Source organism: Sciurus carolinensis, chromosome 3, assembly GCF_902686445.1.
Source record: "Sciurus carolinensis chromosome 3, mSciCar1.2, whole genome shotgun sequence".
NCBI lineage: Eukaryota > Metazoa > Chordata > Mammalia > Rodentia > Sciuridae > Sciurus > Sciurus carolinensis.
This window is the reverse complement of record NC_062215.1, coordinates 153,334,439-153,358,114: the sequence shown is the minus strand read 5'-3', so window position 1 is coordinate 153,358,114 and position 23,676 is coordinate 153,334,439. Positions and strand designations below refer to the sequence as shown.

Sequence of the window (23,676 nt, the reverse complement as noted above, 5' to 3'; positions counted from 1 at the left end):
TGCCAGTTTTTACAACATCCTGTTTCCAAACCCAAAGGAACTAATGCCATCTTGGTTTCCTGTCCTGTCCTTTTCTCTGAGTCATTCTCTTTCAGTCACCCTGGGTTCCAGCAACAATAGGTCTGATCAATAAACATCCTGTGATGAGTGGAAACGACCCCTCAGGCAACAGCAAACTCTGACCCTAAGATAATGATCAACTGGTTCACAGTTTGACCATGACCACTGCACTCCACTCCACTGTGCATACTTATGGTTCCCCTTCTCTATGTAACGGGGGAGCGCATGCTCGTACCCCTGAGGACAGGGTTGAGCATTCTTGACTCCCCTAGTCTTCCTGGTAAAGTTATACTGAATAAATTCCTTTCCTTCCTTTCACTAATCCTTTTTCCATTTGGGTTCAGGTACAGTGACCAGATTTGATTTGCAGGGACTTCTTGAAGAAAAGCCCCCTCTGGCCCAGGGCTCCAGGAACATCCTAGGCTTACCTCTCCTGAATCATCTTCCTCTGCCTCCACCTTGTAATTTACAAGGAAGTTCAAAAAACATCTGAAACTCCCTCGACCTGCCACATTTCCATGTGATCCTGCCTCCTTAGCAAACAGTGCCTAACATGCCTGCACCACATTTCTCCATTCCCCCATCTCCTTCCTACTTCCCAACTTTTCCCTTCCTGACCAGCACTTTTCCTCCAAGATGTGGCTCAAACATCACCTTTTCCAAGATGCTTTTTGACATTTCTTCAGCCTGAGGAGTGCCTCTCTTTGATATTACCATTAACTGCTAGGCAGGAACTTCCAGGGACAAGCACGGAATTTGCAGTAGAAGGAGGTGTCCCTTCAAATGATGGCTAACATTCCTTCAAGTTGTTTTTCTTGTTATTGTTTGTTTCAGATAAACCAAAGAAAACCACAAGGAATGTTTTGAACCAGGTGAAATCACTAAGTCACTTTTCTAAGTGACCTAGAGTGAACTTTGTTCATTACAATCTCATTATCATGCTAAAATGTTCACCCAAGGGGCATTACCATCTGCCTTTTTTGAATGTGCAATGTATGAAGAAGTGTGATCTTGAAATGAGCATGCTCAGGAATATGCCTACCTCTATCTGGGATACATCTTTCCAATACAAAAATACAGGAGTCTACCCGATAAAATCCCCTGCCTCCCTTGTTCAGAGACATACTGCTTTGGGAGTCATCTCCAGCAGGCTTCTTACTTGCTGTGAGTAATAAAACTTTCTTCACTCTTCTCTCTCTTGATTGTGCTAATGGGCTTTGCACTCACCAAAGGGGGGAACCCTTTGTGTTCAGTTTTACTGCTGTAGCATTCCATGTTAACCTCCAGCAAGACACATTTCACACTCTTCTAAAAGTATATTCATCTATCCTTCCCCAACTGCCTCCAAATTCCTCAAGGCAGGTGCTATTCATAATAGGTGTTCAATGTAATTCCTTTGCATGCTAAATATTAGTGATAAAAAATTTCTGGTATGGCCCCAGAATTCTTAAGTACACTTGTCATCCCATATGACCCTTTCTCAGTCATCCACTCTGTTTGGGAGGCTCTGCTGTGGTGATGATATTTTAATATTCAAAATACAGCAGCGGTGGTTGCTGTCATCATGCTAATTCTAGAATGATGGTCTCCACTGCAGTAAGCATTAAAGGTAAAGAGGACCCAAACAAACTAAAATTAGCCATATCTTGCTACTCAACATAGTCTAAGATTTGGCAAGACAAATCTCTTAGGCAGTCGCAGTGCTGATACAGCGTGGTGAAATGGAACTCAACCAAAGAAGAAAACCTGCAATATCTTTAACATAGAAAATTCTGAGTTCTGCTGATTCATTCTGACTTCAAGCTGCAATAACACTTGAGTAAGGAGCACCCAAGCTGACTCTGCCTTTTTTTTTTTTTTTCTGCAGAGTTCACAAAAATTTGGCACATAAGAAATTTAATAGTTGTTCTTTATAGTCCTTTGCAATTCCTCAGATATTGGCTGAAGTTACCTACATTATAGTGTCCAATGACATTAAATGGTCTTTTTTCTTGCAAAGATGCAGTCCCAGTCAAAATACTGGTGAGAGCTGAAAATACTGATTAAAGTTTCTGTAACTGAAGAGAATCACACAGAAAATCCCTTTCACCAAAGAAAGGTTCAGCACTATCTCTATTTGAGCTCTTCAGCCTGGTCAAGGCAACATTTCTTATTTACTTTTGTACAAAAACATCTGTACAACTGGTTCCAGATTAGGAAACAGCATTTAAATATCAACATAAACACATGCACAGAGACAATTGGGTAAATTTTCAACAGCACCAAATTTCTAAGAATCTATTTTAGAGCAAATTATGAAGCAAAGAACCTTCTCCAAATAGGGACTTGCAAGTCATTACTTACTTTGTTCTTCCTACAGAGTCATGTGAATTGCATTACAAAAGGTAAAATGAAAGAAATCTCTAGACTGAAGTCTAATTATACTTCAATCAGTAATTTATCATACTTCTTATATATAGTGATGATTCAAGTTAGCATTTGATTAAATAGCATTACTTCAAATATTTATTCCCTTTAAAATCATAATATGTAAGTACTGTATTTGAGATATTTAATATGTTAAATGTCTTTTCTTTCAGGAAAAGGATATAAAGACAATTAGACTTTTGTATTTTTCTTTAAGTGCTCTATGACATATAATCTGTTAGAAAACATCAGTTGTTTCAACAACAGATGTTACTTTGACTAAACCAGTGTCTCAGAGATGGAGTTTTATGGTACCTGCTTTGGAGGATTATGACTGTACTGTATACTTACTTGTTCAGTAGGAGGTCAAGAATGAATTTGGAGCCAAAGGCTTCAATCTGGAAGCTTGCCTGGGCCAGATGGACAGCCTATAGAGGCAAAAAGACAAAAGAACCTTAACTTACTTTCCTGTCTCTAAGATTGATTATATTCATACCAAGAATGTTATTAAATAGGACCAACTTTTTATGTATCAATTCATTTCTTTAAGAGACTAGGTGTGTTGTCATGGCTTTGCTGGGAAGATCTAGATATCTGAGCAGCAAAGAACTAATAAAAGATAACCAGTCCCTTAAAATGAACCCGTTGAGATAAAAATCAAGAACATATTCTGCTAGACTTCCAAAGTGACTATGATGAAATATGCAAGTCTGACTAATTAAAGCTTGATTTCAGCCTGTTTTGTGCACAAAGCTAACTACACCTTTCTGCACGCTTAAGTGAAAAATCCTATCAGCACTCTGATCTTCAGCGGGAATTGAAATTTTCTCTGGAACTTTCTCTAAATGATGTATTGGCAGAATGCGACAGCAAAATGGGACTGCACAGTCTTCTAACTACAGAAAACACTTAGAGCTTGACCCTTTGGGAACACTTAGAGTTCATGTCCCCCTTTAAAAGTCACACATTTACAAATACTGTCATCATGATCAAAGATAATTCCATCTCAATCCAAATCATATTTATGAGGTGTTAAAGATTAGTATAGCTCAAAGAAGCATCTTGAATAATGTAAATTAACAGACCATCTAGATGTTATAAAGGATTTCAAGATGAAACTTACCTTCACTGTCCCATCAGAAAGGAAAAAACAAAGGACAAGGATAAATGGAACATTTATACCCCCTCCCTTGACTCACAAATGTCCTTCCTCTATGTGTTCCGAAGGCAGCAAGAGTCAGACTCACCTGCGACACAGGATGCCAGTAGGAACACTCTGGGCATGCCCCTCCTGGTACTTTCTATGCCCACCTTCTCCCATTAACCCTCCCCACTCCTCTTTACCCTCGGCTCCATTTTTTATTATTGAAACTCTTCCATTCCTTCAAAGAAGTCCAGTTGTACTATTCCCCATGAAATCCCCCTTCACACACACTCTAGGAATAAACTCCTGGTCCCCAGAGCCTTGGGAGCATTGTACTTGTTCCTCCCTCCATCTGGTGGCATGAGCGCTATCCCCTGGACAGTGAGCTCCACATACATATCACGGGAGTCCTGCAAACAGATGTGGATCAATGACTCTCCTCCAAATATCCAAGCTTCCAATAATTCACCAAATATTTATTGTGGAGACTGTTTTGCCATACCAAACCCATAAAACACCATGAATAAACCATGCCTTCTACTTCCTGTCAAGCACAACTGTCAATTAGTTAGTCACTCAATAAGGCCAATAAACAAAAGTTTCGAAGGAAAGTAACAAATATTAAATTTTAAATACAAAAGAATGAGAGATTCCTGAATGTATAACACCATGGGACATCAAGTCAAACTCTAAATCACCACAAAGAAAACAAGGCCACAGACTTGCCCTGGGTTCCAGCATCCAAATCAGTGTATGAGAAAGAAACATCTATCTTATCAAAAGTGGGCTCTGTCATCTGCAAACAAACTTTTATTTAGCTAATACAAATATCTTTTCATGCATTTATTTTGCATCTTGAAGTATTAATTTTATAGATGAATAATTTGGGGGAAGATTTTTCAGCTCTGGATTCCAAAAGCTTAAAAAAAAAAAAAAAAGATGTAAAACTTCCTGAGAATGAGATGGGTCCTTAAGCATGTTTTCTTCTAAGAATACTACATAGCTGAGGAAAAGTTCATCAATGCAACCTTGCTTAAAGAAGCTGATAAATATACCTCTTGGAAGAAGCTGCCAGGTGACCAAGGAAAAGCCTCCTTTTATAGCAAAGAAGCAACGAAACAAGTACAAACACCAACACCACCCTATTGCAAAATAAGGTAGGCCGTGGTAACCACAGCACCCCCATTTTATACAATTGTTAGGACTTAAACAGTTTGATAATTGCCAAATCAACATGTTTCAGTTTAACAGAATTTAATGAAGGAGATAATGAATAATACTGAGATTTCCTTTTGCTTTTTCATTCACTCATTCCACACTTTTTACACAAGTTTCATATTCTGTAAAAAGATGGCTGGGACACAGCCCTGGACCTCAAAGAAACAGCAGCGTCCAGGGAAGCAGCCTCAGCATCTAAAAGGCCACAGTAACCGAGACTGAGTACGGTCAGGGGCAGAGGCAGGCAGGAAGGCTACTTGTACAAAATTGCACAAGATGAGTAAGAATCCATATGTCAGGGGAAGAAAAGGCATTCAGGGCACTCAGGGAATGGTAGAAAATATCTACTAAACTAGAGTGAAAAAATGAGTGTGGGGGAAAAAAACTTTTTTGATTAAAAAGAAAAAAAAATGCGGCCTGTAGGAAAATGGCTTTCAGAGAAAATAACAATGACTCTGAAAAGGTAGACTGGAGACTAGAGAGCTCTGTGTAATGCGCTCAATGACAGGAGTGAGATCAAATATGTACACGGAGCCCAGAGAGCATGCAGTTCCTCCGACCCACTCGACGTGTCTGGCTCTTCCTATCATCACCATTATCACCATCAACATGATTCCAAGGTGAATGGAGCTGAGACAATTTACCACGCAACAACGTACTGTTTCTCAACAGAGGGGAGGAAACATCTCACGTTATTAATTTTTATCAGTAAAAATGTTTTAACATTTTAATTTATTTTAATTCTGAGGCAGCACATTTTTCTATAAAATGATTTCAGATTTCCTCCCTGTATTCATCTCTTCCATGTATCAAGTGGAAACTATATTCATTTAACAGAGTTACATACATTTTAAGTCATTTCAACACATTAGCATGTGTTACTTTTCTGGCCTTGCTTTTCTTTCCACTGCTATACCTTCTGCCATTATGTACAGAGTACAGATTCTTCTCTATACCAAAACAAACATCTGACAAGTGCTACTTTTCCCTATCACTGTGTCATTTCTGCCCTGTCCTGAATACAAAGTAGCTTTTAACTTCTGGACTCCATGTGATTCCATTGTAAGTTATCACTTTTTCTTTAACAAAATAATAACACAGTCTTTTAAATGTTAATTTTAAATGTGTTTCAGAATCAGTTAAGTGAGCTCTCATTATTACTTTTTTTAATAAATTACTTAGTTGGACATAACTTTTTCCTAACAGTAAAAAATTGAAAGAATGACTGAGAAGAGTGTGGTTTTTACAGTGCCGCATATCACTTTGGGTTGATTTAACATGGTGTTAGCATTGACTAACTGACAAGCATTACTGAAGATACAAAGACTACCTACAGTCTTATTCTTCTTTTACAAAGAAGGAACTATATGGTGAGGTTTAAAAATGTGTTCAGCAATACAAAATCAGATTATAGGAATACTTCAGAGAAGGGTTCATGAACCACACATGAGGTCAGTTACTGTCTTCTTCAGAATATCTGTTAAACAGCCTTGTTTTTATAAGAACATTCACTATTATAGTGCTGAGGAAGAACACGGGGCTTTGGAGCCAAAAAGCATCATTTCACAAGAGGAATGAGCACATCGCTGGGCTCAGAATTAACCACCCTGAAGGACTGGGAACAGCTGTTGCCTCAGCGGTTTAGTATTTTTCTTTTGACTCAGAATCTGGCCCAGGGAAATTACAGGAGCTCTATAAACAAAAACAACTAAACTCGATTATATACACAAACCTCCTTCACTGAAGAACAATTCACACGTCTTCACAGTGTGCTTTTGTTTTTCTGTTTTTTCTTCCTAGTAGATGGCACCTAATGGTATCATGTTAAATAACTGAGAAGACCGTTAGCTTCTTCCGCTAAGCCTTGTTTTGCATCTGATTATCAAGCACTGCTGGGACAGTAAGTAGCCGCATTTGCTCAGTTTTGTGCAAAGGACACTGAATAAGCTGAAGAGATCCACGGTTGTTTTCTAGAATAGTTAATATGGATGTTAAAACAAGAGAAAATAATAACCATCTACTTATAGAAGTTAAAAAGCAGGCAATTGAGTGTGTGTGAGTTTCACGCAACTATACCTCATACAGGACTCTCTGCCACTTGGCAAGGATTTGTAAGTTCTCTAGAGTGTACCTAAAAGTGGAACTGAACATGGGAAATGGAAAGCCTCCACTTTCTCCAAATTCAGACAATATTTCCAGACTGAATTTCACAATTCTGGAGAAACTGAGCCACTTGATGAAGGGGGTGTCTATGCTGTCAATCACCACGTGCCCTCCTTTAGATCTACATTATACACAGTTCGGGAAGCAGAAGAAAATTCAAAAGTTGTTTTCCAGCTTGTCAATAGATAAAATCCTTCTGTTTAGGGAGACATTCATTCAAGTGATGAAGGAAATGTGTCCAGAGTAGCAAATCAATAAGACAAGAAAATGCTTTACAAATGAAAGTAAGAGGCCCTGAAGGGGACCCAGCAAACACTGGTCAAATGATTCAAGCTCTGCTCTCTAAACAGGGCTGTGGATCCACGCTTCCAGGAAAGAAGGTGCCAGAGAGAGCAAAACGTGGTCATTAGTTAGTCAAGCTTTCTTCTCCATTCGAAGAAATCATGGAAAAAGTAAAGCCTCTAAAAGCTGATTACTAATGGGACTGCAGTGATCTTTTTCTTGTTTTTATTTTTTATGTCCCTCATTACTAGGATAATAATCTTTATTCTAAGGTTATTAAAATATGGAATACATACACCGTGCATGTATACAGCGTTTGTACCTTTCTAAGAGGTGCTTTCTCTTCCTTTACCTTGTCACATACAGCTTTCCTTTACACTTACAGTGTTGAATAGACCCTTCAGGAGTTTCTATTTCTTATTCTTCAAATATAGTGGGGAAAGTTTGCAGAATCTCAAACATCGTTTTCTTTCGAGATTCAGGACATTTTCAGAGAAGACAGATTTGGAAATTCACCAACTGGTAAGAAGGGTTAGGGTGAGGATAGGGAGAGCCAGGGAGCTGAGACTAGAAGGAGCCTGCCTGCTGTAATGGGCAGAGCTGCTGGAGTCAGAGGGCTCTTCCCAGGAAGCTTTTGGACAACTTGGCTGCTCAGTATGTTTTCCTTTTACATAATAACAGGAGGCACAGAATCCAGTAAATGCCAATAATTAAATACCAATAAGCTATCGAATGCAAATTGACAGAAGTTTGAGAACAATAAGCCAGTTTAGATCACAGAGGTTTTTCTGCAGATGCTTCGTCAGGCTATCCTGACGCTGCAGAAACAAACGTCCACCTTGTAGATCTTTTTCCTATATAATGCAAAAACCCAAATATATTTTATAGCCCAAAAGAAAATGTCAATAGACCATTTTTAATTGCAGTATGGTTCTCATCCCTTATTGGACGTTAGCACATCGGGGATCGTGCAGACTTGTGTTGTAATAAAAATAATAATGCTTGTTTTCTCCTGGTTTAATCATCTCAAGGCACCATCGCGTCTGCCCGGAACAATACACCGTGTAGGTAATAGGGCCGAGCTTCCGACTACTCTATTATAGGAGAAAAGCATTTTTTAAAGGCACAGAAAGGTTAAGTGATGTTTTTATCCAAGGACATACATCAGACTTATGCAGTGTTAGCTTCAGCTCAGTGAGAAGTGCCAAGTTTATGCCAGAAGTCTTTAAACCTCCAAGCCTCAATGTTTCCGAATCATTAAAATATAAATAATAATAGCTTCCCACCAGGATGTTTGTGAGGATTAAATTATACAATAATGTAGCAGAAATTTCCTAGAAAAGGTTGATCACATGGAAACAGCTCAATAATTCTGAAGAGACAGCAAAGTAGAAAGAAGGAGAAAGTGAGAAAAAAATAATATATTAACATTTTGGAAAAAGGATCAGTCAGCCTCACCTTAAAATTCTCTTCCAGTCTAGATGGCCACCTTCTAGCAAATTCCAACATGAATTTATATTCTGCAGAATTTGCAAATGTTATATTGTTAATTACTAATTACCATTATATATTGTGCTTTGACCTTGTTCAAGTTGTCGTGTCTCTAAAGCAATATGAATCATTTTCCTAAGAAATGAAACAGCTGCAAACGTTACATGAAGGCAGTTTTGCAAATTAAGGTAATTTGCTCAACATTCTTGCCAAGATGCATTTAAATAGGTAGCTCGTGAAAGAGAATATCATCATGTTTTTTTCTTTTTTTCTAGCATGTTCCATTTCACAGGATTACTGGTTAAGCCATTAGCAAATTTCCATTGAATACTACCATGTGTGAAACACTGCAGCAGATGTGAAGATATAGGAGAATTAGGATTCATATCAAAAAGTTTATAATCTTATTGGGGAAATGAAATGAGAAAGCACAAAGAGTGAAAATACAATATGCAAATTAAATAATAATATTATGATTTTGTAAAAATGTCACATGTAATTTAAGCATGGTTAATTATTAAATTTGGAGTATGGGCAACAAGCACATTTGAATTTGAAGAGGGAGAATTCTGGGAGCTAGAGAGAGCTGACAAGTTTACAGGGAAATCATCCTCAGCATTCAATGAGTAAGAATTCAAATAGCTCTAGGACTGATTTAATACGATAAAATTACCCAGTCTTCCTAAGTGTTTGCTAATAAATAGATGCATCAGAAACATACTTTTGAAGTAAAACACAGAATGCCTTCCATTCTGGAGTGTTAAAACTGCAATTTAGATTATGGTGAGAATTCAAGACGACAGTTGATCATAAAGACAGAATTTCGAAAGATCAATAAATGGTGTGAACACATACACAGTACAAAAAAAAAAATGTTCGTGTATTTTGTTAGCAAATCTATCGTTTAGCCTTAAGCCAGGAAGCTGAAGCCATGTCCTCTAGAGGACTGTATAAAAAGAAGAGCAAAAGATCAGCAAAGCACACTCAGCTCACAGGCCACAGATCAGCACCTCCTAATAAAGGAAGCAGGTCACTGACTTCGTTCTCTGTGAAACCTAGCCAAGAAAGATGAAACTTTGAAAAAAAAAATCTAGCCAATATTCAATTACTGAATCTGATGATATGGAAAAAGGAAAGCAGAGGTTTATGGATTTGCAAAACTTCTGATGAATCTTCTACAAGAGCTCTTTTCTAAATTAATCAATTTTAAAAAGAAATTCCAGTTTTTAGCTTCCCCTGCTCTTTTCTTACCTACCATCGGTTTGAGATGCTCTTCAAGTTTGATACAGGCAAAAGATGAACACTGAAGGGACAGGGCGACAGGCACAGAGGCTCCAGTAAATAAACTGCGAGTCTGCTGTACGAAAATTTTCTTTTTAAAATTTCTTTTTAAAATTTTTAAATGTTAAAGAAGAGAAGTTATATTTAATATTACAGGAGAAGGGAGACAAACAAAGATTTTCCTTAGTGATTACCTAGCAAGCCTAGTGGACCCTGTAATGATATATACTTTCACTGTCACAGCATCTTTAGACATTCACATTAAATGTCTTCTATGCATTTACCTCTGGTAATTAATCTTTTCTGGATATTAACCTGACAATGCCAGCTAATGAGAGAGAATGAATCACAAGCCTTCAGAGCACTCGCCATGGGAAAATGAGTAAAGCATTACAAGTATCACTACAGCTGTATTCTTTAGCTTTCATATATTTTCTGAAAGACGAGTAAGAATACAACTATGACAACAGTTACCATGGAAGCAGCTCCTTTCTGCCGCCTTCCTGAATAGTAACATTTAATTTGATGCATTAATCTAGTAGCTAAGGTGTGATTCATTTTGTTCTTTCTCCTCATCAATTCCTACATCGCAGCACCACACAGCTCCGAGGAGGGCTTCTCTCTCAGCTAATAATTCTGTCATAAAGCAAGAACATATTCTGTCTTTCTAGACAGAATTATTGAACACCCACTAAATAATTTCAATAAAAGAATAGAACAGGGTATGGAAGCAAAAAACAGCAAGCTCCATGATTAATGTCTGTGACTCATTACCCGACAGCTTTTTAAATTTGCTTATATAATGTTAATACTACCCTTACAGGAAAGAAAAAAAAAAAAAAAAAAAACCTTTAAGTCAGAGCTCCATGAGGCCCTGGGCCTTGGAATTCTGGCTACGACAACCCAGTGGACTTATGTCAATTCAAATCTCTCTCCAGGGCCAAATAAGGTTCTTTAACTTGCATATTAGGTCCACATAAGGATTAGTTAAGAATGAATGAGTCTAAGATACAAAGTGAGAATTATGGTCCAGTAATTACACAGTTCACTTGAGCATTGTTATATTTAGCAAACCATAAATGATACAGAACAGATTCAAGTGCTAATTTCCAGTTCTCCCTTACTAAGAAACTACTGAAAACATATATCTAAGAGAGGCTGAGCAGACATGCCCAGGCTAGACCTCTCTTCTCTTGAAGTACCTTGATTCTACTGATCCTCAGTGGTGGATCTCATGGGATTCCTGTTCAGGGATTTTTGTTGGGAGAGCTAAAACAGAGCAGTTATTTCTATTTGCAGGACTTTTTCAGGCTCTGCTGATGAGATTGCTCAAAGTTCACACTAAGGAGACAAGTGTGTGACAACAGTATTCCAAAGAGGTCTGTTTTCCTTGCCTGGTCTCTTCAAGATCCATGTCACAGGTCATATATTTCTGGGGCACAGCCTCCTCTTGTCTACAGGGATCCACACTATGGTTTAGAGAGAGGATAGTTTTCTCTGGTCCTCAGCTGCTTCTGGCTCTGTCCTTTACTCTGAATTCTGACTATAACCATGATATTTGTTGGGTTGCATTCTGCCCCACTGGGTGGAAAGAGGAATCTTCAAATTGAGGGGTCATGCCAAAGAGAGATTCCTTCATTTTCAAATATGTGGTTGCCATTAGACTTCCCTAAGCAATACCCTTAAGGCCTGTTCCTGACACAGGGGGTCAAATTAGTCCTGTTTCACAAATACCATGTGCAACACACATACTTTACCCAAAGCTAAGTGTGGGAAAAACAATACCAAAACACCTTGTGTTCTCTAACATGCAACTTCCACAGAGTTACGCAAAATGTCAACAACTCAGCCTGTGTTCATATAATTTTTAAAACTAATGTATAGAATACTGATCATCATACAAAATGTTTTTCCCATTTTTAATAAACAAATGATAGCTCTCACAATATCCATGTAATGTTTTAGGTTTATTACCAAGTGAGAACCTAAGAAACAATATAATGTTTACTTTTGATTTTCTGAAAATCCATTTCTGTATTTTAGAAGTTATCTGTACTGCTTCGAGGCTAGGGTTGTAGCTGAGTGTTAGAGCACTTACCTAGCATGTGTGAGGCAATGGGTTCGATTTTCAGCACCACAAATTTACAAATAAAGTAAAGGTCCATTGACAATTTAAATTTTTTAAAAAAAGAAGTTATCTTTACTGCTTTTAACATTTCAAATTTATCATGGTTTTTGGCGTACATTATCATATATTTCATTTTAGGAATTTTTAAAGGTATATACTTACTGATTCTAATATACTATCTGTATCTCCTATCTCGAGGGGCTGATCTTATGTCACAGAGATTAAGGCATATATTCAACATCCTACTAAATAATGTAGGTTCATCAAAGTCTCTTATTAGTTTAGTAATTAAGTTTATATTGTGAAACAAAAATCCTCCACAGCATTGTTCAAATCTCTCCACAACGCACATCTGTCTCTTGGGCTGCTACTTAAGTCAGCAAATGACAGGAAGGAAACTTTCTGGAATAATTTTCTTTAAGTCACAGGACTTCAAAACATTTCATTAGTGCCAATGAATAAGAAACAAAGTAATTTTTATAATTTTATATTATTTCAATTATAGTTATCTCAGGTGAATTTTTTAATTATTTGAAATAAGCAAAGAACTATATCAGGACAGGATTTAGTCATGCTTAGAGAGGACAGGATGTTATTAATATTTAATAAATAGTCCAAAACAAAAACTACATTAGAGAACATGAATTTTTTCCAAAAATGGAAAAACTATAATAAATTTAATGCTTTTATCTTGGCCAAAAGAGTGGGGGGTGGAATGCTATTTAAAAGAAAACTGCAAGAAAACTTTTCTTTCTGCCCTCCATTCCAGTGAAAACTAAATTAGACAATTTCCTACAAAATAAAAATTATAGAATCTGGAAGAATGTTCTAGTACTTGTATCAAGGTGGCAAAAGACTACATCTGCTGGCTCCGTGTGCAAACACATGTAATATAGGAAACTGTTTCATGACGGAAAAGTAACAGTTCCCACTCTCATCACTTACAGGTTTAGCAATTCTATTGTGAGGTTTCTGTTGACAGTCCTATTGACATTTTAGGTTGACTGCTTCTTTGATGGGGTGGGGGCTGTCCTGTGCACTCTGCTATGTTTGGCAGTATCCCTACCCTCTACCCATATGATGCCAGTAGCATCCCACCCCCAACTGTGACAACCCAAAATATCTCCAGACATCACCAAATATCCTACGGGGCCAACACTGCCCCCGGTTGAGAAGCCCTCTCTTCTATATATGGAAGCTATATGAATTTGGGTTCCTCTAGATATGGTGCCTTTACACACAACTTGTTCAACCTTATGTTCAAAGCTCATTTGCAGCCATCACCAAGGCCCTTGAAACAAAACAGCAGGAAGCAACTGATGCAAATAGAAAAGGGGAGTATGGTTCTTTCAACAGTGAAATATAATCCACCTGGAAAGAAGCAGATTTTTAAAAATTTATACCCACAGAGATTCCCCCAAATTAAACTACAAGTTTAAATCTGTCAAATTTTATCCTTCGAAAAATAATGAAGAAAGAAATTATGCAGTCCAAAAATTTAATCTTTTTAAAGGATGCTTAATACTGCTTTCTTACCTCCCAAAGTGGCAGCTTCTTATTATCTTTTGAAATGTCATTTGATGACTCAAAAGAAAACAACTGTAATTTAAACAGCAAGAAATGAGAGGGAATAAGTCAGTATGTGGCCTCTGTTTGGAAGCTACGAAGCTGCCTTTCAACAATTCATGTAACATCCTTTCTCCGTGGGTGAAACTACCAGGTCTGCAAGTGCCATTTGCCTGCTGATGGCTCCCACATTTCCATCTCATCCCCACCTGCTCCTGACACAAGACCCAGTCGCAGAAATGACCAACCATCCTCCAAAGCAGAACAGGTGCCGTTTCCTCTAAGCCTTTTTCCCCAATCTTTCCTCCTCAATTTATCCATGTTGGGAAATGATAACGCTGTTGCCCAGGAAAAAGTCTGTCAGTCATTCTTCATCCCTGGGTTAGTTTCCATACATGTTATGACTACAAACAACATAAGTTATTATCTCACAGTTCCAGAGGTCAAAAGTCCAAAATTGAAGTCTAGAAACTAAAGTGAAGATATTAGCAGGGCTGGTTCCACTGAGATGCTCTGGAAAGAACCTGTTTCCTTGTGTGTTTGCAGCTTCCACGGGCTGCCCGTCCTCCCGGCTTCATGGGCCCCTCCTAGCACACATCTTCTTCCATCATCAAGTCTCCTTCTCTGACCCTGACTTTCATAAGGGCCCTTGTAACCTGCTGGGTCCACAAAAATAACCCAGAATAAAATCCCCATTCCAAGTTCCTTAACTTAATTGCATCCTCCAAGTCCCTTTCGCCATGAACGGTAACATGTTCACGGGTTCTAGGGATTTGGATGTGGACATCTTTGAAGAAAGGGAACATTCTTCTGTCTACCACAACTTCTCCCCTTTCCTAGTCCACTCTCCAAAGCACCAGCAATCTGGAGGCTCTACCTCTAAGACAAACCCCAAATCTACCTACTTCTCTGCAGTTCCTCTACTACCACTCCAGCACAGTCCACACCAGACAACGGGGAGCCCCTCCTAATTGGTCTCCCTGCAGCAACACTTGCAGCTCAAAAGTCCATCTTTCATAGGACTTCCAAAATGATCTTTTAGAGATATAAAACAAATAATGTTTTTTTCCTCCTTTAAATCCCATCAGTGGCTTCGAGATGCAACCAGAACAAACAGGCCCTTCATTCTCTGACCCTTTCTTACCTTTAAAAAATAATGAAGCAGGAAATATGCAATTTTTTTTCTCCTTTACAAAATGTCTCTGCTCCCCTCACCATGAACTTGCAGAGGCCTTGTAGGCTAAGCAGTTCTTGGCAAATCATCATAGAGGGGTAGCATGCTCTGGCTGCTTTTCCTGGATTTCCAGGGTCACCTCTCTCCCCAGAGGGAGAAGGTAGCAACTTACCACAATTCTAACCCTAACTCCCACCCCTCCGAGTCCACATTAACCATAAAATGCCTGCTAAACCCACATAAAATTCAAAATGTGCAAGAAGAAAATATCAGCAGGTCAGGGAAGAAAGGAAGGAGCTTGCCATGGTGTGATAAATTCACTTTTCATAGCAGTAGACCAAAGATAATATCTTAGGTTGATGGATACCTAAAAATAGGGTGGGGATAAATTATTTAACATGGTAAGAACTAAAAACAGAACAGTCTTTGAGGAGTGCTAGGAAAGAGATTTGCTGTTCGTTTTATAACTTAATGAACTCTGATGAATTATTAGACCATGTAGGTAAATATATCAGAGTAACCACTAATTTTACACAACATATTTGCACCAATTTTACGTGTGAGAGTGCAAATTGGTCACCAGTTTTTCACTCGTGGTAACAATGCTTCACTGGTTTTCTAACACTACTATTTTGAATTTCCTCACCAGAAACTGTCTTGCCACTTGCTGGTGGCAAATCAGGGGCAAATGATCCTATCGGCAGTCTTTCTGTTCAAAACTCTTCCTGGGGTCCATCCCCCCACTCTGCTTTTGCTTTTCAAAAACTCTTTTCTCCTCAAATAACCTTATCCCAGTCCCCACTGGAGCCTCTTCATTTTCAAACAGTAAGTACCCACATTCTATAATTCCTACTCTTCATCCAACACACCCAGATCTTAGGGGGCAGCTACTTCACAAAGCAGGTATCTCTGGGAGTAATAAAGAACTCCTAACTCCAGACAGTACCCATATTCCATCTTCTCTGATGATCGCCCAATCACCTCTTATTGGAGGATAATTCACAGAATTTTAGGATCCCCAGGGGCTCTAGAGAATGAACTCACCCATATTAAAATGACCTTAGACATAATAAGATCAATACTGGGCCACATTCAGCCCTACAAACTCAAAATCTGTTCAACTACCTCCCCAGATGGTTCCAAAACACATTAAAGTTTGAAATTCTCAAATCTAATTCAATCTCTATATTTTTTTAAATGAGGAAATTTAAATCCAAAGAGGTTAAGTAACTTCCCCCAAATTGGCTTCCTAATACAGAGCCTATTAATTATTCTACTCATAGTCCATTCTCCCTTTTAAAGGAATCTGTGGAATAAAACACACAAAAACTAATAGAATGAAACTAGCTCCACAAAATAAAGCCCATCAATCAAAAATCTACAGCTAACGGCACACAGAATGGTGAAAGACTAGAAGCTTTTCCTCTAAGATCAGGGAGAAAATAAAAATGCTTGCTTTGCCATTTTTAATCAACATAGTGGTACAAGTCCTAGCCAGAACAATTAGGCAAGGAAAACAAAAGCATCCAATTTGGAAAGGAAGACATAAAATTATCACCGTTCACAGATGACATAACCTTAAATGCAGAGGATTTAAAGACTCCACACCAAAAAGAAAATTTTTAAAGATCTAGAACTAATAAATGAAATCAATAAGAATCGTAAGATACAACAAAATCACCCACTCAAAAAATCAGTTTCACTTCTATACACAACAATGAGCAATCTGAAGAGGAAATTAAGAAAATAATTCCATTTACAATGACATTAAAAAAGAACAAAACACTTAGAAATAAATGTAGTCAAGGAGGTAAAACACTTATGTATTAAAAACTACAAAACATCACTGAAAGAAATATAAAAAGGCACAAATAAATGGAAAGGCATCCAGTGTTCATGGATAAGATCCACCATTGTTAAAATGCCAACACCACTCAAAGCAATCTACAGATTCAGTGCAATCCCTTCCAAAATCCTAGTGGCGTTTTTGTTTTTTGTTTTGCAGAAATAGAAAGATCCATTCTATAATTCAAATGGAATCCCAAGGGACCCCAAATAACCAAACAAGTCTCAAAAGAGAACTGGGACTGTATGTAGCTCAGTGGTAGAGCACTTGCCTCGCCTGTGTGAGGCACTGGGTTTGATCCTCAGCACCACATAAAAATAAATAAATAATGATACTGTGTACATCTACAACTAAAAAAAAGAACAGGGGCTGGGAGTTTAGTTCAGTGGCAGAGCAAGTGCTAAGCATGTGTGAGGCCCTGGGTCCAATTCCTAGCGCACATGCACACTCACACTCACACATACTAAAAAAAAAAAAAAAAAAAACAAAGAACAAGAACAAGAACACCCTTACCATTTGAAAACATACCGCAAAGCTATGGCACCAAACAGTGTGGTACCAACCTAAAAAAAGACGTGCAGACCAATGGAATAACAGTCAAATGATCTCCAACATGGTGCCAATTCTATTCAAAGGAGAAAGGACAATCTTTTCAACAATGGCACTAGGAAAACTGGATAGCCACATGCAATAAATAAGTTGGACCCTTATCTTACACCAGGTACAACAATTAACTCCAAATGAATCAAAGGCTTAAAAATGAGACCTACAATGACAAAACTATTGGGAAAAACCTTCATGAGATAAGACCTGGCAATGATTTCATCAGTACGACACCAAAAGCATACACAACAAAAGAAAGAAAAAAAGATAAATTAAACATCACCCAAAAAAAAAAATGTACACTAAAGGAAATCATCCACAGAATGTAAAAATCAACTGATGGAATGGGATAAAATATCTGTAAGTCACATGTAATAAAGGAATGATGTCCAGAATATATAAAGAAAACTTACAAATCAACAACCAAAAAACAAACAAAATGGGAACAGGATTGAATAGACAATTCTCCAATGAAAATAAGAATATTAACAACACACACATGAAAAGATGTTGAACCACACTAGTAAACAGGATAATGCCTTCAAAGTCACAAGGAGCTACCACTACACACCCACTAGGACGGTCAATACAAAAACTAGAAAAAACAGGTATTGGTGAGAATGTAGAACTCCTAGGCATTACTGGTTGAAAAGCAAAATGGTGCCCTGCTGTGGAAAATGATATGGTGATTCTGTGATTACTCAAAAATTAAAAATATAATCCATCATTCTACTTCTGGTACACATTCAGAGGAATCAAGAGCAGAAATTCAAACAGGTATTTGTATATCTATGTGATAGCAGCATGATTCACACAAGGCAAAAGGTGGAAGCAACCCAAGTATCAATCAATGAACGAATGGATAAACAAAATGTGGTACAAACATACAATGGCATATTAGTCAGCATTGAAAAAGAAGGAAATTCTTTTGGCACATGAGTGAATCTTGACAATATTATGAAAAATGAAACAAGTCAGTCACTTAAGGACAAATACTTTCAGATTCCATTTACATGAGATGCCTAGAATGGTCAATTCACAGAGACAGAAAGTAAAATGGTGGTTACCAGGGGCTGCAGAGAGAGAGGAATGAGGAGTTAGTGTTTTATGGACACAGAGTTTCATTTGAAGAAAATAAAAATGTTATGGAGATGAATGATCTAACGGTTGTATGACAGTGTGAATATATTCAATGCCACATAAATGTATATTTGAAGGGTTAATACGGTAAATTCTGTGTTATGTAATTTTCTCACAATAAAACAATTTTAATCATGCAAAAACTGAACTATTCATTCTTATTTATTTCAAACATTATTCTCATTTGTCTTGTTCATCTAATCAAACCTCAACTTTTAGCACGTCTTCAAATATTCATTTTGAGCAATTTTTTTTTTTCAGAATCACAACCTGTACCCATTTTTCTGTGATCATTCTCTACCCAGGAAGCCCAACATTTGCAGGACAACCTATTTCCTTTCACTCTGACATAAGGGCCCAACCCCAAAAATTCCATGAAGACTCCTGTAACCACTACAAAGCTTCTCTTCTTTGGCCTCAACTAACTTCCCCAGTTAGAAAGAAAGTATCAGCTGCATGGAAATGAGAAGTGATCTTTCATCTACCACAGCAATAACCCTTCCCTTGTTTAGTTCACTGCTGAGCTCAGAAGCACCAACCCTATTCCTCTGGTTAATAAAAATTATAATCTTTTATCAAGACATTGACACATCAAAAGCAATTCTGGACAGCAAAAGATAAACCTGAACATGTCACAATCCTAATAAGCACATTTGGGTGTCTTTTTGTTTTATGTTTTTGCAATTTTTTAATCCATTTTAATTGTATAGTCTAGGACTTGAAAATAGGAAAATCAAATTCTTAAACTGAAATGTATCTCCAGCAGGCATTATGGTTTTGATCTGGAATGTCTCCCAACGGCTCATACACTTTGAGGCTTGGTTCCCAATGAAGCAATTTTCAGAGGTGAGGATTTTGGGAAATAATTGAAGGCTCTGAGCTCATCAGTGGATCAATCTATTTGATGGGTTAACCCATTATGTCCTGTCATCTTACATACAGGACACTGATGAAAATGTAAACTTATAAAATTTTACAGGAAACCCATAAAGTTGCTCAATTTAAGTTTTTTTTTTTTTTTTTTTTTTTTTTTTTTTGCAGGGGGTGAAGTGGTTACCGGGGATTGAAATCAGGGACACTCAACCACAAAGCCACATCTCGTCTTTTTTTGTGTTTTATTTTTTGTATTTTATTTAGTGCCTCACTTGTTGCTGAGGCTGACTTTGAACTCTTGATCCTCCTGCCTCAGCCTCCCAAGTTGCTGGGATTTTATGGGTGTCCTATAAATAGTTATGCTGGGACACAATGGGTTAATCATTTAAGTAGACTGCTGGAGATGGTGGAGATGGTGGAGATGGTGGTAATGACAGGCAGGTGAGGCACAATTGAAAAAGCAGGTCACTGGGAGTATGCCCATGGGGACTGTATCTTACTCCTACGCCCTTTTCTCTCCCTCTCTGTCCTCAGCTGCCATGAGCTGAACAGCTTCCTTCCACCCACCCTTCCACCATGATGTTTCTGTCTTGAAGTCAGCTGACCATAGAAATTTCTGAAATTATAAGTCTAAATAAATCTTTTCTCCTTCTAGTTGTTTACGTCAGGTATTTTGGTCACAGTGAAAAAAAAAAAAAAAAAAAAAGCCTAATACTGTTGGTAAGCTAGTTAGTTCACTATACTTTTTTTTTTTTTTTTTTTTTTGGTACTGGAGTTTAAACCCAGGGCACTCTACTACATCCCTGGCCTTTTTTATTTTTTATTTTGAGGCAGGTCTCAAATTTGCAATCCTCCTGCCTCAGCCTCCCAAGTGGCTGGAATTACAGGTATGTATCACCACGTCCAGCTAGTTTATTACACTTTTAAACCATCATCAGTGAACATGATGTTTAAATCTTATTACTCTTCTTATTGTTTAAACATACAAACATAAAGAGCACTTCCTTCTATCCAACTATAATAACTAGTAACAGCTTAATCATCTACAGTGGCCATGTTATGATTGGGGGGGGGGAAGTCACTCCAAATAGATGGGCAGTTCCTAGAGGTCACTGAGCTAAGTGACATGATCCCTGTGGGTAAAACAGACCAAAGCCAGAGTGGAGGGGGAAGGACAAGAACAGGGACAAGAGTTGGAAAGGCACTGTAACAATGGAGGGAAGAGGAGATGGTGGATTGGACCAGGTGGGCCAGTGGAGAAGTGGTTACATTCTGGGTAGCATTTAAAGGGAGAATGAGATTTGATGGCTTCAAGTGATGCTTTAAGAAAAAGAAGGGAAAAGGCTCTCAGCCTGAGCAGCTGGAAGATGCTTGGATGGAAAGAATGCAGGAGGGCCTGGATGGGGCAGGAGATGTTAGAATGAAGAGCTCCATTTTGGACATGATAAACTCAAGTTGCCTATTAGACATCCAAGTGGAGACACAGATAAACTGGAACGGAAGTCAAGATAACAAGGGAAAGATCGTGCCTCTGTGGAAGGGCCAAGATTCTCAAAGGTTACATCACAGACAATGTTTCATACGAACACATCAAATAAGGTCATAAACTTTTAACACAACAGGGTGTGAAAACATCTCAGGGGAAATCCAAGAACTCTGGAAAATGAAAATGGAGATACAAATTTAAGATCTGATAGGCAGCCAGGATAGTTTATAAACTTACTGTTTGGGCAATAATGCTAACTGCATCAGAGGACTTAAAAAGGATTACTACCCACATAAAAGAATAGATAAAAAGAAAAATATAGATTTAATTAGAAAGGGAAAGAAAAATATATAACCATTTCTGAAAACTATTTTACAGACCATTATGAGACCCAAAAAGGACAAGGTAGCATCATTTCAATGTCCCATTGGTTCTGAAGGGAACAAGCAATGGTGTTTCTGCAGCCTGACAGTGCTAAATACTTTAACTACAGTTTAAACATTCTGCAGAGATGCAAGTTCATTATGTCACACAGGACAGCCCACAGTAATTAGCAAGATAATTAGTGAGCGTTCACTGTTTTTCGCAATAATTTATAGGAGAAGGGGAATCAGTGTAGGTACTTTTCTCAGTAAAGACACATGGCCCAAGATTTTACCTCCTGGTCAAAGCATGAGCAATTATAGCCCAGGGTCCAAATCAAAAATAGAAATGTGTATCTGCTATTTTTACCCTGCTAATTTTTGTCTGGTTTGAAGGTCTGTATACTATCCTATTTGTTATGGTTTTATCGTTGTTACATTTCATTCCAACGCCAGAAAACTGTCAATGGCAGCTGAAAGTATTTTGGGGATTTAGTTTGGTTTGGTTTGGTTTGGAGAATTGGGGGAGGGGAGGAGAAATGGATGTCTAATTGGGACATTTCTGAGGGAAACTGTCACAGGATTGTATGCTATTTAGAGTACCAGTATTTGAGGCCATAGCATACACACTCAGCAATTAGCTCCAAGAAGAAAATGGCTCACCTTACTACTCGCTGAAATGCCTGATACCCATGCCTTCGCTGGATGCTCAGATTATTTCAAAGGTGTAGGGACACTTTTCTACTCCCCAAGAGTACGAGCATGAGTCTTATCTACTTACCTGGCTCAGGGATGGCAGCCTCTTAGACACACACACATCCTCCCACACACTCCTTAAATCCACTTCCATCTGACACAGATCAGGCAAGCACACTGCAGCCACAACACCTGGAAGACCCTGAGAATCGCCCCTCCCCATAACTGTCCTCGGAATGACCCTCAAACCCATGTTCTATTTTAATAAAAGAAAGCCTTTATTCATGAAAAAGCAGTTCACAACTTGAGTTCCCGAACTGCTCAGTAATTAATACCACTTACTAAGTCCCTGTATACCACACACTAGGCAAATCTTACATGGGTGATCCCATTTAGGCCAGGCACAGTCTATGGGGTGGGAACTTTTATTATTGTGTATGTTATTGATAAGGACAATGGGGCATAGAGAGGGGTTAGAGAGACTAAGTCACTTACCCAAGTCTGAGTAGATGTAACTGCAGATTTCTCAGAACCCCTGGTCCTTATCCCCCAACAATTCTTCTTCTACTACACAGCAACAGAGGTAGTAAGGCAAGTCAGAAGAATTTCTGATATTCTAAACAGTCTGGTACAAATCACAGTTATCCCACAAATAAATGGATACACCAGATCGCTGAAATGCCAGTTTCCTAGCTCTGAAATGAAATAGCCTCTCAGTGTTGAAATACTGGTTACCCTGCATTTCACATGCTGACAAAAAGTCTAAATTGGTTGTTATGTCATTTCTTCGAAGAGTAAAAAAGAGAGGGTAGCTTAACCAGTTCTTATTAAATTCAGCTTTTTTCAAAGCCTACTTCTTTAAGCTGGGTACTTCTATACAGTATAAGAGAATGTTTTTCTAAGAAAAGAAAAACTATTTCAGAATGGTTCAAATGTCTGGTATATAATTTGGAAACAACAAACATGACCATCCTTGTTCAGTATATAAAGAAGGAGAATCTAATAGAAGAAAAAGAACTCTAAAGTAACAAGGAAAGGTAAGCAAATATGCAAAATATTTTACAAATGCTGGCAGTTTTAAAGGAGATTTTTATATGAAGTACTCAGTTGTTGGGGGCGGGAAGAAAAAGATAAGAAATCTTGTTTGTTACAGAGGAACACCAGGGGAAATGTGTGGGTGTGAACACCTGTACAGGAGTCATTAGCCATAGGTCCTTATCATCAAGAGGAAAGGTATCTAAAAGGAACAGAAATCACCCTATCCAATCCAAGGTTCAATTAAAGAACAAGAAAGTAGAAATCCACAAACCAAGGTTCTGGTCTTTCTGATCATACTAATTATTCTGAAGACCTACAGCAACTGATCTGACCTCTCAGGACTTAGTTTCATCATTAAGAACACAGTGATACCAATCATGGTAAGTACACTGTAAGGACCATGTGAGATTATAGATATGACGGTGACTCAATTAAATTGTTTAGGTTTGACACAAAAGCTACATGTTATATTTGTATTTTATCAAGGCACTAGAGAATTGAGTTGCAAGTTGATTTACTACATTCTACTTAGCTAACAAGAGGGGACTTCTCTAAGCATTGACTGATGTACACTCAAAGGAGTCCATTGACAATACCACTATTACACGTACATGGTATTAGCAGGTCTGTTAATAAATGAAAAGGAGCACAAAGCATCCAATAAAGTGACCCGTACTACAACTAGATATTTCAAATTCTTAAATGTCCACACTAAGGGT

General features: G+C 38.0%; 1 protein-coding gene across 4 annotated transcripts in view; it reads right to left on the bottom strand.

Annotated features, from left to right (window-relative positions):
- The window catches only part of Adam23 (ADAM metallopeptidase domain 23), a 156,414-nt gene that overhangs the window by 121,144 nt on the left and 11,594 nt on the right, over positions 1 to 23,676 (bottom strand). For all 4 annotated transcript variants that reach the window (XM_047546469.1, XM_047546468.1, XM_047546470.1 and 1 more), the window contains exon 3: positions 2,818 to 2,894. In XM_047546469.1, the coding sequence (XP_047402425.1) occupies positions 2,818 to 2,894 (77 nt within the window). The remainder of the gene's footprint in view (positions 1 to 2,817; positions 2,895 to 23,676) is intronic.